Source organism: Anastrepha ludens, chromosome 2, assembly GCF_028408465.1.
Source record: "Anastrepha ludens isolate Willacy chromosome 2, idAnaLude1.1, whole genome shotgun sequence".
In the NCBI taxonomy this organism is placed as follows: domain Eukaryota; kingdom Metazoa; phylum Arthropoda; class Insecta; order Diptera; family Tephritidae; genus Anastrepha; species Anastrepha ludens.
In genome coordinates this window covers 163,815,981-163,831,320 of record NC_071498.1, presented here as the reverse complement: position 1 = coordinate 163,831,320, position 15,340 = coordinate 163,815,981, and the positions used below count along the sequence as shown (strand labels likewise).

Here is a 15,340-nt window from a genome sequence, read left to right as displayed (position 1 = left end):
ACTGTTGGGTCTTCGCTCGAATTCATACACGAACCTCAACCTCTTTCTGTGTTAAGCATCTTAATAATTGTAACCAATTTCGCCTCCCGCCGGTGAGGATTTCCATGAAACTTGTGTATTAGTAATTCTATTACTGCCCAAGCACTATAAATCACATAACGGGAATATATTGGAGTTAATAAAATATGACCAGCCAAGTTTCTGGATGTTCGCTCAACATTTATTGTCTTTGTCTATGGGTTCTTTTAGTGCATAAATCAGCATTTTCGAGTAAAACTGGATGTTGGTACAGAGAAATTTCCGGTTGCCATAATTCAAATTAAATATTATTTTATGATAGAAAATTACTAAAGTCGTTTTTATTTATTATTCCCTAGATGACCATCACGCGTTGCTAGTTATTTAATGTACGAGATGTTACTATTAAGTAACGAGACTGACGGTGTAAGACATTTCATTTCGATTTCAAGTACACTTAGGGGGCGTCCATAAATTACGTGAGGTGTTTTTTTCAATTTTCTGAACCTCCCTCCCCCCCTGGTGAGATGTCGTGAGATTTTATTTAACCCCCTCCCCCATCCCCCAATCTCACGTGAGATTTTTCAAAATGTGGGTTTCTTATGTAAACGCGTTGGATTGTTATTGTAAAAAGAAAAAAAATTTGCTTCGTGCTTTTATTTACGACTAGTTAAGACTAGTAATCAATATTGCTAAGAGTTATAAGTGTAATAAAAATTTAACAATAGAAGACTTAAATCGTAACTACTGCGATTAAAAAAAGAATATCTACTCTAATTCAGTCCATGGAGAATCATGGGCGGTTTCAAGAGAGACTATTGGGACCAACATGTTCATATGATTTTCAGTAAAATCATGTGCTCCTTCAACTTCGTTCTAATCTAGCCACTCTAAGCCGTTGACGCTTGCGCACAGTAACTCATTAGCTCGTCTTGTGATAATCCGTGAGGGTCGCGCTTTGCGGAACATACGCGCTTACTTAGCTGGTGCAATGTGAGCTGCTCTCCTGTGCTCTGCAGCTCTTGTGATAGATGCGAAGTAAATACCGCATGTACTGCAGCATATTTTCTCTAAATCATCACGTATACTTGGGCAATAGAGATCAATAGGCGTGCTGATGAAGGCATTCAGCGTCAACCTGAGTGATAGGGCGTTCGGCTCATAGTGGCGCGAAAACAACCGACGGGCTACACTGTACCGCAAATTCAGATTAAATTGAGCTATTTGGTATAAAACAAATATGGTGGTTTGACAGTAGTAATGTATAACGTCGAAGTATGAATGAAATTATTTTCTTTCGAACGAATTAGTGAATGATCTTAATCATACTACGATTACGCTTGAGATTAAATCTTAAGCATGTACAATTTTTTTGTTTCAATCAGAAAAAAAATTGCGTGATATTTGCCGAGACCCCCCCTCTCTCCAACGTAAGATTAGATGAGATTTGACTCGACCCCCTCCCCCCCTTAAACATCTCACGTAATTTATGGACGCCCCCTTAGCATTATCTTCAATGTACTCGTATATCCCTCCTCTATCCATGCAGCGTGCCATGCGAGTCTTTCATTATTCCAAATAGTCGCGGATGCCTTCTTTAGGATGTCTGCTGCCTTTTCAACTAGAACTTATCGAATATTGATAGAAGTCGCAAGGCGCATAATCCGGTTAATTAAGCCCAACACTGGGAAGCTGTACTTGACTAGAAACCTCATGACAAACGATATGCGAGAAATCAGTTGATTCCAACTTTCTGATCGTTCTTTTTTTACTCTTTCACGGAGAATATGAAGCTGGTTGAAGCATCACTTTGGCACACTGCAAGTAGCACTAAAGCGCCGTTTTGATACCATTACGAGACCTCCAATAGGTAGATATCTACAGCCAACCAAAGCTGTTGATGTCATGGAGAAGATTGATGGGATTAGGTTGGCGCACTGCCCCAGGCTGCCGAAGAATCGTCTCAATCGTCCTCCTCAATCGTCTAGTTTTTAAACGCGAATATTTACAGAGAAAAAGTTTTTAAAGGTGTCCTTCTCTGAAAGGTCACCACAGCTTCTGGGGATTAAATTAAAAACCTAGCTTTTCCGCATATGTGCCGTTCTTCCAACGACCCCTGAACAGAGAAAGGAGTTTGCAAATTGCATGGCGAGCAGTCCCAAGGACTTTCTGAGTCCTCCATTTATTGCACTGGGCCGAAGTGATTTTGAAATAGCAAGTTCCTGAGAAGCGGGTTGTGCAATTCCCCTTTAACAACAGTCAGTGGGATGCCGATGATCGGGTAGAAGGTCTCTGAAACCAATTTAAACGACCCCTTCCTAGCAAGCTCGTATGCAGTTTCATTTCCCTATATGTTTCTATGTCCTTGAATCCAAGACATTCGATCTTCTCCTTACAGGAGCTTATTAGTTTGCTTCTGCACCATGGCGTCACCAGAGCCTTGATCGCGGCTTGAATATCGAAAAAAATATTGATATCTCCTTCGCTCCCACATTTCCTAAGCATTTGGCATGTCTGCAGGATTGAAGAGGCGTCTGCCAGAAAAACATTAGTAGTATTCGGCAATTTAAGGAGATAGATGAATGGGCTGATTGAGAGAAAACCCCTGCTTCGACTTCCGATTTCATCTTGGAGCCGTCAGTGCCGCTTCGATGTAGATTTTTCCCTCGTTCCAATTCTGCCTAATTGAAAATATTGCTCTGACAGGACCCTAAAACTCCAGTTTCCGGATAGAGAGATCTGCCTGAAACTCCACCATGTCCCTAGCGAGATTGCCTCCAGAGGTAAACCTGCTTTAATCTGATTGCACTTGGAGCAGCAATGGAAATAACGTAAAAGTCGATGGGTTGTAAGTGCATGCCGACATTTAGGGCAGCACTGAGGCAAGTTCTTATTCCCTGTCCTTTGCACCCTCCCCAGTTTAGTGACATCATAGCCTTTCCGAAGAGCTTCTTGCCAAACCAGGCACACTTACGTTATAATTGGCAGAACCTCTACGAACCTGTGGCTTGAGTATCCATTTTTTGCTGAACATAGATTTGCTATACTGGCCTTCCTTACTCGATTTTCAAAGCAAAACATGGTTATTTAATTTTGGAAGCCTAAATTGTGGATTCTTATATTTTTTGGTAAATAGCACCAGCTCCGTTTTATTAGAGTATGATGGTGTTTTGTTTTGTTTTTATCGACACTAGTATCAAGTACAGCACTCAGACTCAATTAAGTTCATTGTACTGTACTGGGATCCCCTTCTAATTTTCCTTAAATCTACCCGACCTCCGAAGAAGTCTGAGTAGACCTAGTGTTGCCGCGGAGCCAAGGTGGTCGCTTCTTAACACATCAGTGCAAAAGACCTCAAAACCTGACTCGAGCGCAGGCGGGGTAGACGTACAGGAAGTGGTCCGCCGTCTCATTCTCCTCTTCACAAGCTGTGCAGAGTGCACTGTCTGAGTTACCTACCTTTTCCATGTGCTTCGCCCACAGAAAGTGGCCCATCATCAGTCTAACCAGCTGTCTGCAGTCCCTTCTGCTTAATGACAGGAAGATTTGCGACAGTCGATTGGACATGACAGCTAACATCAGTTTAGTCCATCTGTATCTTCTCTCTCAGCCTACCAAGCTCGCTTGTGAGTTGTAGTAACCCATTTGCTAACCGTGGCTTTGATGGCCGCAGAAGGAAGTGGCAGAACGGGCCATGGGCTAAAAAAGTTGGCCTCGGGGCCCATTCTGGCTAAAGAGTCAACGATCTCGTTACCCACGATACCCGCTTGTCTAGGGACCCATGCTAGCATCAGGCTATTATGTCTACAAACATAGTTAAGCCTGGATTTACAGGACTCGACTACCCCTGATCGCTGCAGATACATATAGATCTGCCTCTCCATCTGTTTTCCACAACAAAGTTCATCGCTTCTTGAACAGCATACACCTCCGCTTAGCCGGAGCCGTGCTCGGTCCTGGGGCCATCCGTGTCAATGCGAAAACAATGTTTGCCGGGCTCATTTTCAGAGTTCGACCACAACTGAGGCTCTGGCAGCACTATACTGTGTCTCTTTTCAAGTACGACTCTTGTAGGCATGGGGTCAAGGGGCATGGAGAGAATCGTGGTAATATTTATTAATATTTTGACTTTCAGAAATCTATTGAAAAAACCATCATTGCTTCGAAATTTGATTTGCTCATTTAGTTCTGGTTGGAGTTGGGCTCTTCCAAGGTGCGCATTGGCGCTCCGTTTTTGGATCACAAGTAAAAAATATTGTCTGTTACTTGGTTTACCCTTTTCAATAGGTTTGGATCACTTTCAAGGGTATGCAGTGTGTCTAACTGCAAGCTTTTTGTTGCTCAAAAGTGAGATTTTATGGCAACCACACATTAATATTTTTCTAACGAAATGAAAAAAATACTACTATAAACGAAGGCTACAGTTATATTGATTTATTTACAAATACGGGAGATACAGTTTTTGTTTTAAGAAAATGAATCTCAATCTAAAAATATTTCGGTTGTTGTCATTAGGCGCATGCGTATTTCTACTGTAGCACCATCAGTCTCGTTATTTGATAGACTTACCTCGTAAACAATATAAAAAATATACATAAAAAATAGGAATGAATTGCCCCCTCCAATAAATAAGACAAATAGTTTTCTGTTTTTGCACACGCAAAATATTAATTTATTAATTACTTCCACCTTTCACCACTCAGGAGGACGTCACTGACACCGGTTTCGTGTGCGCCGGCGATGGTGAGCTAATATTCACCTCCGAACGTCCCGTAATCGCTTGGCTGCTACTCGGCTCACTAAAGGCTTTGATGCGTATGCTGTTCAACGTGCAGGTCAATATCAAAATAGAGCCTGTCGAAGGCGATTCGCGGCGTTACCGTTATCTATTTTCACTAGTCAAGGAGTACACCGGCTCATCGATGCCATTGCACAGCAGCCATGTTGAGGTGGTTAAAGTGCCGTGCAAACTGCCGGCACAGCGACATAATTCAAGTAAGGCCGCCGATTTGGCAATGAATTCGCATACCTTCTGTAAGGCGTTCCCTTGGCATTTCATAATGAACGAGAAATTGGAACTGATGCAGTTGGGTAAGTTGTTGCAAGTAATTGTTTTTGTAAATGAATATGAACTACTTCTAATATTTCGTATAATCGTAGGACGCGGTTTCAGTAAACTATATAAGCCACATATGGCTGAACACGGCTGTTATGCCACAACTTATTTCGATTTTAAGCGGCCAAAAGGTTTGACCTTGAAATTTCGCGATATTGCACGCCGTACATATACACCCTTTTTGATTGCTCTAAAGAGTCCACCCAATGTCACTGAGTTCACAGCGAAGGTAAGTGGGAGGTGGTACCATAATAAATGCATAGTTTATTGATTTGAGGGGGAATTGAATTTTGTAATTAAGAATTTCGCACTGAGCTGCAAAATATTATATAGCACAAGCAGTAAAGACCAGGAATGATGCACATATGCACATACATACAAACATTCTGTAAAGTATGACGAAACTGCTTTCAGTTTATCGAATAGCCAGAGGTCAGAGGAAAATAAATCAGGCAAATTTGGTAGTTGTAACACCAAATGGGCCGAATTTTTGGCTGAGTTCTCTCAAATATTGAATATGAAAATAATTATCTCACCCAAATATGGAGTTTTTACAAGTTGTTTCAACACAAATAGTTTCACGCGAACCCCGATACGAACCTAGACAAAGGTTGGTAGGCGGGTTGACCTAGCTGGCTGAAAGTTATCCCACAGACCTATTGGTTCTAACTGGCACCAGATGAAACTTGACCCTTACGTTTCCTTGTCTTCTATAAAGGCTGCGTCTTTTGCGAATCTAAGTAAGCTCTAAAGCTCTAACCCCGAGCGATATTCTAACCTCTCATATCGTAAAGCTCTTAAGAATTTCATTCGGGTTCTAGCTCATGCAGGGCAAGAAAATAGAAGGTGTTCAAGAGTTTCCCTCTCCTCTAGTTCATTGCAAAATCTGCAGCTATCGTCGTTTGCAATTTCCATCTTGTACAGGGTTGCCCATATTCGACGGACCCATCTGGCAACTCTGTATCTTTTGACAGAGACGCCAGATCGCTTAATGGCATACCGCGCTGGAAGCGTCAGTCCAAGCAGATTTTTACAATGGAACAGTACACGCCACGCGAGCGCTCCCAAATTGTTGAAATTTACATTCAACAAAAGAAGTCAATTGTGAAAACTCAACGAGCTTATAAAAAATTAAATAATGTGAAAAGTCCGCCTTCTAAGAACACCATTAAACGTTTGTACGAAAGGATTTCGACTATTGATGCTCTTTCTAATTCAAAAAGTCACTGCTTGGTGCGGCGTTAGTGCGAAAACGATTATTGGGCCGTTTTTCTTCGAAAATGAAGATGGTCAAGCTGTTACCGTCAATCAGAAGCGCTATCGCGATATGATAACCACTTTTGTGATGCCAATTATTCGTCGGAAGCGTTTGAGGCAGTTCTGGTTTCAACAAGATGGCGCTCCGCCACACACAGCTCGCCCCACAATCGATTTTTTGAAGAAATTGTTTCCTCGTCGTTTGATGTCGAAAAATGGCGATTTTGACTGGCCACTGCGTTCGCCCGATTTAACGCCACCTGACTTCTTCTTGTGGGGATATTTAAAATCAAAGGTTTATATTAATAAGCCAAAGTAAGCCAGTATGCGTGTGCCGCTAACAAATTGTGGCCTGCCAGTATGCCTACGATAGTTCTGTTTTCCTTTCTAGACAGGGCTAGTACAAATCTGCATTCTGTGCACACATGATTTTCGCGGTTTTACAAGTGTCTAGATTATTCCACCTCCTTCCTATCCGTGTTTTCATGTGCGTAGCGATGCCATTTAAAGGTTTCAATATGTTGTTTTCTTGTTCGAATTGTCTTTAAACAACGCTTTTGCCAATCTCATCTACAATTTCGTTTCCTGCAAAGCCCTTATGTCCGGGTACCCAAGAGATGTGTAACCGTCTGTCTGCGGCTAGTCTCTCTATGGCTTCCCTGGTTTTAAGAACGTTTTAGATGACATTTCATATGAGCTTAGTGCCTTTATTGCCGCTTGACTGTCAACGTATACATTTATGTTGGAGTTGCTGTCCTTGCTAGTGCTTTTCCTGCAGCTTTTCCTACCACAAAGACTTCTGCTTGAAAAGTACTACAGGTACAACGATCAGGGAGCTTAATTAGCCGCCTGATGCCCAGCTCTGCCCAAGAAATCCTTGCACTTACTTCGTTCATTATTTTCGAGCCGTATTGGTACTAGGTTTCTTATCTCTTTTTTACTCGGACTCTCTATTTTTGCTCGGACTCTCTTCGTTTAATTGTATTGTGGAGTCATATAGCTCGTATTGGTTCGATAACTCATACCTATTGAGCTATGTCATATTTTACAGGTAAATTCACCCGTTGCTTTAAGTCTTGCGGCAGATGTAGTAGCTGCTAGACCTTCTACCGCAATGTCTATCGGTGGTAGGTTGAGTATTCTTTCAAGTGCTGCCGTAGGAATGGTTTTTAAGTGCACCTGTCGTGCAAAGTGCACCAATACGTTGACTACTTTCCACAGGAGTTTTGTGTGTCCTTTTTCTCAATGCAGTCCACCACACCAGAGCACCATAGAGTAATATTGGCTTTACTACAGCTGAGTAGCACCAATACATTATTGAAGGAGATAGACCCCATGTAACTCCCAAGCTTAGTGCGTTATTTTCTTCCTCTCCAATATATTGTGCTTCCATGATAGTTTGCTATCCAAAATTACTCCAATGTACCACCTAAGCAAATATTGCTGGGAATTATACAAGGTGGCACAAAATTAAATTAAATTATTAAATTATTATTATTAAAATTAAATTAAATTATTATTAAATTAAATTAATTAAATTAATCACCCTATCACCCCTATATTTATTGCTAACGGCGTCGTACGTCTACCATATTGGACATTTGAGAACTAGACAGCTGTAGTATATGTACAAACTGACAATCAATGGAGTGCGTAAAGGTCAAAAAGCTCTCAGTGACCTCCTACCCGGTCATCGGCATCCCACTGTCTGTTGTTAAAGAGGAATTGCACAACTTATTTCTCAGGAAAGCGCAGAAGAGATGAAGCTCCATTTCTTCATGCGCTATTTCGGAAACATTTTTTTCCCAATACAATAAACGGAGGACTCAGAAAGTACTGGGGCTGCATGCCATGCAATTTACAAACTCGTAGCTGTATTCACGGGTCCTTGGACGACCGGCAAACACCCAAAAACACTAGATTTATCAGTTAATCCCCATTGCAGAAGCTGTGGTGGCCTTTCAGAGAAGGAGACCTTTAAAAACCTTTTCTCTGTAAATATTCACGTTTAGCAGCTAGACTAAGGTCACTACTCCTTTCTTCGGCAGCCTGGGGCAGTGCGCCAACCTAATCCCATCAATCTTATCCATTATATCAACAGCTCTGGTTGGCTGTAGATATCTGCCTGTTGGAAGTCTCGTAATGGTATCAAAACGGCGCTTGAGTGCTACTTGGAGAGTGCCAAAGTGGTACTTTAACAAAATACCTACCTACCAAAGGTCAAAATAAAGATTCCCATTAGTCAAAATAATTTTGTTATTTCGTAAAAAAGTTATTCAAAAACCAAATTCGATGATTGATTTTGAGCCACCTGGGTGACAGGTTGAGGGAACTGACAGGCGCACGTTAAGGCTGTGTTCTCTCGCCTAAGTTTGGGGGCGGAATCACCTGGGGTCTGCAGGGCCAATTAACTGCACTTGACTACGCGAACGATATCGGCCTGTTGAGCCATACTTACTCAGATGTTGAGCCATACTTACTCAGATATGGCATCTAAACTAATGAAGTGGCAACGAAACTCGCTTAAATCTTGACATCTCAAAAATGAAAGCTGTACGCATTAATACGCGAAATACGCGCAAATTTTTAATTAATGGCGCTCAACTGGAAGATGTGTAATCGTTTTGCTATGTGGACAGCTTTTCGCTATGTCGGCATCAGGCAGTTCAAGTAGAGGCATCAAAAATCGCAAATAAAAACCCATTGGCAGCGGTTCGTTTCAGCCAGCTTGGAATGCTTCATTAAATATCTTCAATTCAAACGTGAAATTCTGCCTGCTGTGTGGATGCAAAGCTCGAATGTATCAACAGCTGACAACAATGCACTGAGAATTTCCATAGATCGTTGCTCGAGGATAATCTTGAAAATAATCTGGTCAAACGTTTTATAAATCGCACCAATACCAATACCTCCTTGAGATACGAAAAAGAAAATGGGGCTGGATTGGCATATCCTGCTCAGAGTAAGCGGGGACCTAACAAGAATTGCCTTTGACTGAAACTCTTTTGGCAGCCGTGTACGACCGAGACCAGGAAATACCCGAAGACGACTTCTAGAACTGCAAATCCGCTCAATAAATCTGAGCTGGGGTGAAGTGAAAGCTTTGGCGGACAACCGACGAGAATGAAAAAATCTGATTGTGACCCTTTGTTTCGACTTGGAACTTTATATTCATAAATGTATATTTCATTCAAGTGGCTGCCTTGGCTGGCTTCGCAGTAGCGCATCCTGTTAATCCAGTTTTCAATTACCTTGATGATAATTTCGGGCTCTATCTGACGAATGGTCTGCTCGATAGTCACTTTAAGGGTCTGAATCGTTAATAGATTATGCAATTTACGCGGTCTTTCACGACTCCCAACAAAAAAGTCTAATGGCGTCAAATCGCAAGTGGCTAATTCATTGATTCGAAGACCGATTGTAGCATTGGCTGTATGGGATGACACGCAATTCTGCTGAAACCAAAGATTGGCCAAGCCCATGTCTTTAATTTACGACCTAATAGCGCTCATCGCTAACGAGAACGGCATTTCCAGCAGCATTTTCAAAGAAAAATGGGTCATTGAAGTCATCGCTTCGAAATCCGCACTAAACTGTCACTCTCTGAGGCTTTTTAACTATTACTTTAGGTTATAAGCCGCCGAGATGAAAATTTGCTTGGTCAGAAAATATGATTTTGACTCATTTTCAATAAATAGAACATGACTTCGGAAATAAGTTCGTAATATTTTCAGACGTTGCTAAAGCCTAATGCGACTCATTTCTTTCCGCGGAGATAGGATACTGACTTTCTGCCATCCTAGTGTTGTTGATATAATGGAGAAGATTAATGGGATTTAGGTTGGCGCACTGCCCCAGGCTGGCGAAGAATGGATCCCCGAGTGACTTTAATCGTCTAGCTGCCAAACCCGGGCATTTACAGAGAAAGTTCTCAAAGGTATACTTCTCTGAAAGGTCCCATAACTTCTGCCATGGGGTTTAATGGTAAACCCAGTTTCGCAGCTACGAGCTTGAAAATTGAAAGGCATGGAATCCCCAGTACTTTCTGAGTCTTCCATTTATCATATTGAGGCCAAAGGGTTTTCGAGATAGCACATGAAGAAATGGATTTCCATTTTTTGCGCTTTTCTGGGAAATAAGTTGTGCAATTCCCCTTTAACAACTGTCAGAGCGACGCCGATGGCCGGGTATGAGGTCTCTGAGACCAATTCAGTCCCCTTCCTGGTAAGCGTATTTCCCTCAATGTTCCTAGATCAGTGAAATGTTTTCTGCACACCTAAGAGATTTGATTTCCCTTAAAGGAGTTGACTAATTTACCATGGCGCAGGGCATCGTCAGAGCCTTTATCGCAGCTCGACTATCGTAGAAAATGTTAATATCTCCCTCACTCCCACGTTCCATAAGCATTCTGTATGTCTGCAGGATCGCAAAGACCTCTGCCTGCATAAACTAGCAGTATTCGGCAGGTTTAAGGAAATAGATAAATTGGCTGACTTAGAGAAAATCCCTGCTCAGACTACCGATTCTATTTTGGATCCGTCAGTGAAGGCAGAGGTGCAAGCTTCAGTGCAGATTTTGCCCTTGTTTCAATCCTGCCAACTTGAAAAAATTGCACTGACACGACCCTCCACGAGAGATCTGTCTGAAGTTCAGAAAAATACGATGTTAACTGCCCAAAAATGCGTCCGTGTCCCTTGAGAGAATACCTCCAGAGGCAAACCTGCTTTGCGATGGAAATAACGTAAAAGTCGATGAGTTTTAAGTGCAAAATGATATTCCTGCCAATATTGCAAAAAAATTAGCAAAATACAAAGAAAAAACACATTAACCCTGCGTTGGGAAACCGGGATTGACCAGACTTTTTCGAATTGGGACGGGAATTTAACATATTTCTATTAAAGGTAACGACTAAAGCTTCCAGGTAGCTTCCTAAAATTTAAAAAGGACCCTCGAGCAGCACAGAAAAAGACTAGACCCGGGTGTCTAACCGAAGGTTTTTAAAACGATCTCCAACGGAGGATTAAATTTGTTCATCGTTGACATTTTGTGGTTGAATTATTGGAAGAGTTCCCTGTATTTACAGAGTTTGGTTGAAATATCATAATTTTTTGTGCGAATTGTTGCAACCCCACTAGTCTTTATTCCGATATTATTAATAAAGAAACACCCTACACATTTTCTAAATAAATTTTCACATTTTCAGGAGCTGGAGATCAAAGGCCAAATGGTACATTGTCCCGAATCCAATTCGTTGCTCTTCATGGGCTCACCATTCCTCGACGGTCTGGATGGACTCACTTGCAATGGGCTTTTCATATCGGACATACCGCTGCACGATGCCACACGCGAAGTCATTCTAGTGGGTGAGCAGGCACGTGCCCAGGATGGTCTACGTCGTCGCATGGACAAGTTGAAAAGCTCGATTGAGGAGGCAAATGCCGCAGTTGCCAAGGAGCGTAAAAAGAATGTCAGCTTATTGCATCTCATATTCCCAGCCGAGATTGCCGAGCGTTTGTGGTTGGGTGCCAGTATCGATGCTAAGACCTATCCGGATGTGACCATACTTTTTAGTGATATTGTCGGCTTCACGAGTATTTGCTCGCGTGCTTCACCCTTCATGGTGATCAATATGCTGGAGAGTTTATATAAAGATTTCGACGAATTTTGCGATCTCTTCGATGTCTACAAAGTGGAGACTATTGGCGATGCCTACTGTGTGGCAAGTGGCTTGCATCGTGCTTCGATCTATGATGCACACAAAGTGGCATGGATGGCATTGAGGATGATCGAAGCTTGTGGCAAGCATATAACGCATGATAGTGAGTAGATAGGAACTGAATTCTAAATTAGTTTTTAACTTAGCTGCAAAGAAGTGTCTACGAATAATTTTACAATGAATGCATATAATCATTTTATACAAGGTGGCTCTAATTTAAAAATCCTATCGGAAGGTTTATAATTTTTGCAAATGGCGGCGTACTAAGACTGGTGAAGTCTTAGTAGTCGTATAAATATAGCTTTTGCCTTAGTTATGCCACTCGACCGAATATCGGTGGTTGAATTTGACCAAAGACAAAAGCTATAAATTTAGTCTGTATGACAAACTTTTTTGGGGAAATATTGAAACCTCTTTCCAAAGTGGTGAGTCTTCTACTCAAACTGTGAGAAATTTGAAAAAAAAAATCATATTTTCTGATGAAGCTCATTTTCACATCGGTGGCTACGTCAATAAGCAAAATTGTCGGATTTGGGGCTCAGAAAATCCACACGTTACTGTAGAGAAGCAAATGCATCCACAACGAGTCACTGTTTGGTGCGGTTTTTGGTCTGGCGGCATCATCGGGCCATTTTTTTTCGAAAATGAGCGAGGAGCCGCGGTTACAGTAAGTGGCGAGCGTTACCGTGACATGCTCAACGAGTTTTTGTTTCCAAAAATTGAAGAGGAGGACATGGACGACATTTGGTTTCAACTGGACTGTGCAACTTGCCACACTGCCAAAGTTACACTCGAACTTTTGGTTACCGTTTTTGAAAACCGAATAATCAGCTGAAATTCCGATATCAATTGGCCGCCTCGGAGCTGTGATTTAAGCCCGTTGGACTATTTTTTGTGGGGAGCCGTTAAGGACAAATGCTATGCGAACCATCCAGAGACGATTGATGCTTTAAAACACGAAATCGAAGTTGCCATTCATGAAATTGGAGCCCAAACAATCGAAAATGTGCTTAAAAAATCAGAATAATTTTTCCCAAATGCCGTTTGGCTACCTCATTGAATATTATAAACTTGGCGGGTCGAATACACTAGCATCCCTTTGCGCTCTAGAACCTTTCGCCAGAGTCTCGATCGACCACTTCAGGTATCTAGGCGTAGTTTATTTTGAATTACTGCTTTGTAGTGCGAAAGTGCTTTTTACGCTATTTACTATGCATTTTCTTTGTCTCGCTCCTTCTCTGGAAGACTCGACAAAAGTTGTGTTAGCTGGGAACTCAAAAAACCCTTCTGTCCGGCATTATTAAAAACACGTTTAAAATGCCTGGGAGTCCCATTGTTTGAGGGTCTGGAGGACGACTCAAAAGCGGATCTGCCAGCTCTGCTTAGATTCGCCAAAGGCGCTGACGTCCTACACGATATCTACTTTCAGTATTCATAGAGGTCGGTCTCCATCTGGTATCGCTAGGGACCAAAAGGGCTATGCGTGGCTTAATGCCAACCAGGCTAACCTAACCTATACCCTTAGCAAAGTGCTGCCACGAAGAGGAGTTTAATGGGGCAAACTATTTACGATGCACTCAAAATTATTAACTTTTCTATTATATATTTAATAAATAAAAGTTTGGATATGTAACTAGTTTCTTGAAGGCCTACCAAATTCACAAATTCAAACCTATTTCCATATAGTTTTGGCATGAAGATTTTCGAAAAATGTTTCATTCATAAAATAAATATTTTTAATAATAATAATAATAATTTGTGATAAAAATAACTATTTCGCATAATAGATCCTTCAGGTCGCAGTGCTAACTTACCTCATATAATAATAGAAATAATAAAATAATTATTTAATTTACCTACGCAGATCAGGAAATCCAAATGCGCATCGGCCTGCATACAGGCACCGTATTGGCCGGAGTGGTAGGCCGTAAAATGCCGCGTTACTGTCTCTTCGGGCACAACGTAACCATAGCCAATAAGTTCGAGTCAGGCAGCGAGGCATGCAAAATCAACGTCAGCCCAACAACAAAGGAGTAAGTTTAGATTTCAATAAATATTCCATAATTTCACACGCTAATCATGCGCATTCATTTTTTTCTTACAGTTGGCTAGTCAAATATCCTGGCTTAGAGTTCGATTTAAAAGCACGCGATCCTTCTTGTCTACCCAAAGAATTTCCCGATACCAGCGGCGATAAGACATGCTACTTCCTCGAAGGTTATTGCCATCCAACATTGGGCGATGAAGTGCCATTGGAGCAACACATCAGTGAGGCGTTGAAGTCCATTGCGGAACAATAAAGAGCGTAAAAACAAATATGGGTTTTGAAAAAGCTCACTCCTTATAATTACATAAAAGATATATTTTTAGCAAACAATAAGCTGGCATTAAGGTGTCACTCAAGAAAATACACTCTGAATATTACAAATATATAAAATGTTGGTTGCTCCTCAATATGCACAACCATTTTTGAGCTGTTCAATAATAAATAACTCAATAATTCGTGGCCATAGCCCAAATAACAAGCATAAAAGAAGAGAGTTGCATTTTTATTGCGGAAATGATTGTTTGTAAGAAACCGGGAGGAAATAATGGATATTTAGCAAAAATAAAATATTTTATAAATATTTTTAATCGGGGGTTTCCAATAGGGAGCAATCGGTTTAGACAGGCTTTGCTGTCGGGCGATGTTATATTCCATACACAATGAATGGGTCTTTCGTTTAAGACTGAGACATACTCAACATAGGCACGCCCTTAGTTAAAACTAAAGTAAAAAAATCAATTCATGAAATACAGTTTACAAAAATTTAGTCAGTTATTGAAAAAAAAAATAAAATAAAAAATGTCAATAACAATCCGGGCATAGCGGCTAAGATGGTAAGGAAGATTTCTAAATGGGCAATGTTCACTTATTTGCTCACTATTTTTGGGGTAGTTGACGGAGGGAGAAGAGATATCAAACCACATAAACCACAATCCAAACTTTAAGAAAAGTAACCCTTGTTCTGGTGCGTGGTGATCGCTTAGCAGAGGCTAACCACCTTAAACGATGCGGAAATCTACGCACTAGCATATGCGGACCTTCGCTTATGAACATCTGTAGGAAAGTACAGAAAACTCTGGCTATGACTGACACTTGGTGCTGTGCTAATGGGATATCGGCAAACCCTATCAAGACTGGTATTGTCCTCTTTACCCTGAAGGAAGAAGCTGTCTAAGCTAAAAGGAGT

General features: G+C 41.3%; 1 protein-coding gene across 1 annotated transcript in view; it reads left to right on the top strand.

Annotated features, from left to right (window-relative positions):
* Window positions 1-14,637, top strand: part of LOC128855734 (head-specific guanylate cyclase) — a 28,378-nt gene extending 13,741 nt beyond the window's left edge. Inside the window, exons 5-9 of the mRNA XM_054090888.1 lie at window positions 4,722-5,109; window positions 5,179-5,363; window positions 11,595-12,210; window positions 13,972-14,140; window positions 14,212-14,637. Of these exons, the coding sequence (XP_053946863.1) occupies window positions 4,722-5,109; window positions 5,179-5,363; window positions 11,595-12,210; window positions 13,972-14,140; window positions 14,212-14,407 (1,554 nt within the window). The 3' untranslated portion in view covers window positions 14,408-14,637. The remainder of the gene's footprint in view (window positions 1-4,721; window positions 5,110-5,178; window positions 5,364-11,594; window positions 12,211-13,971; window positions 14,141-14,211) is intronic.
* Window positions 14,638-15,340: the final 703 nt, after the last annotated feature.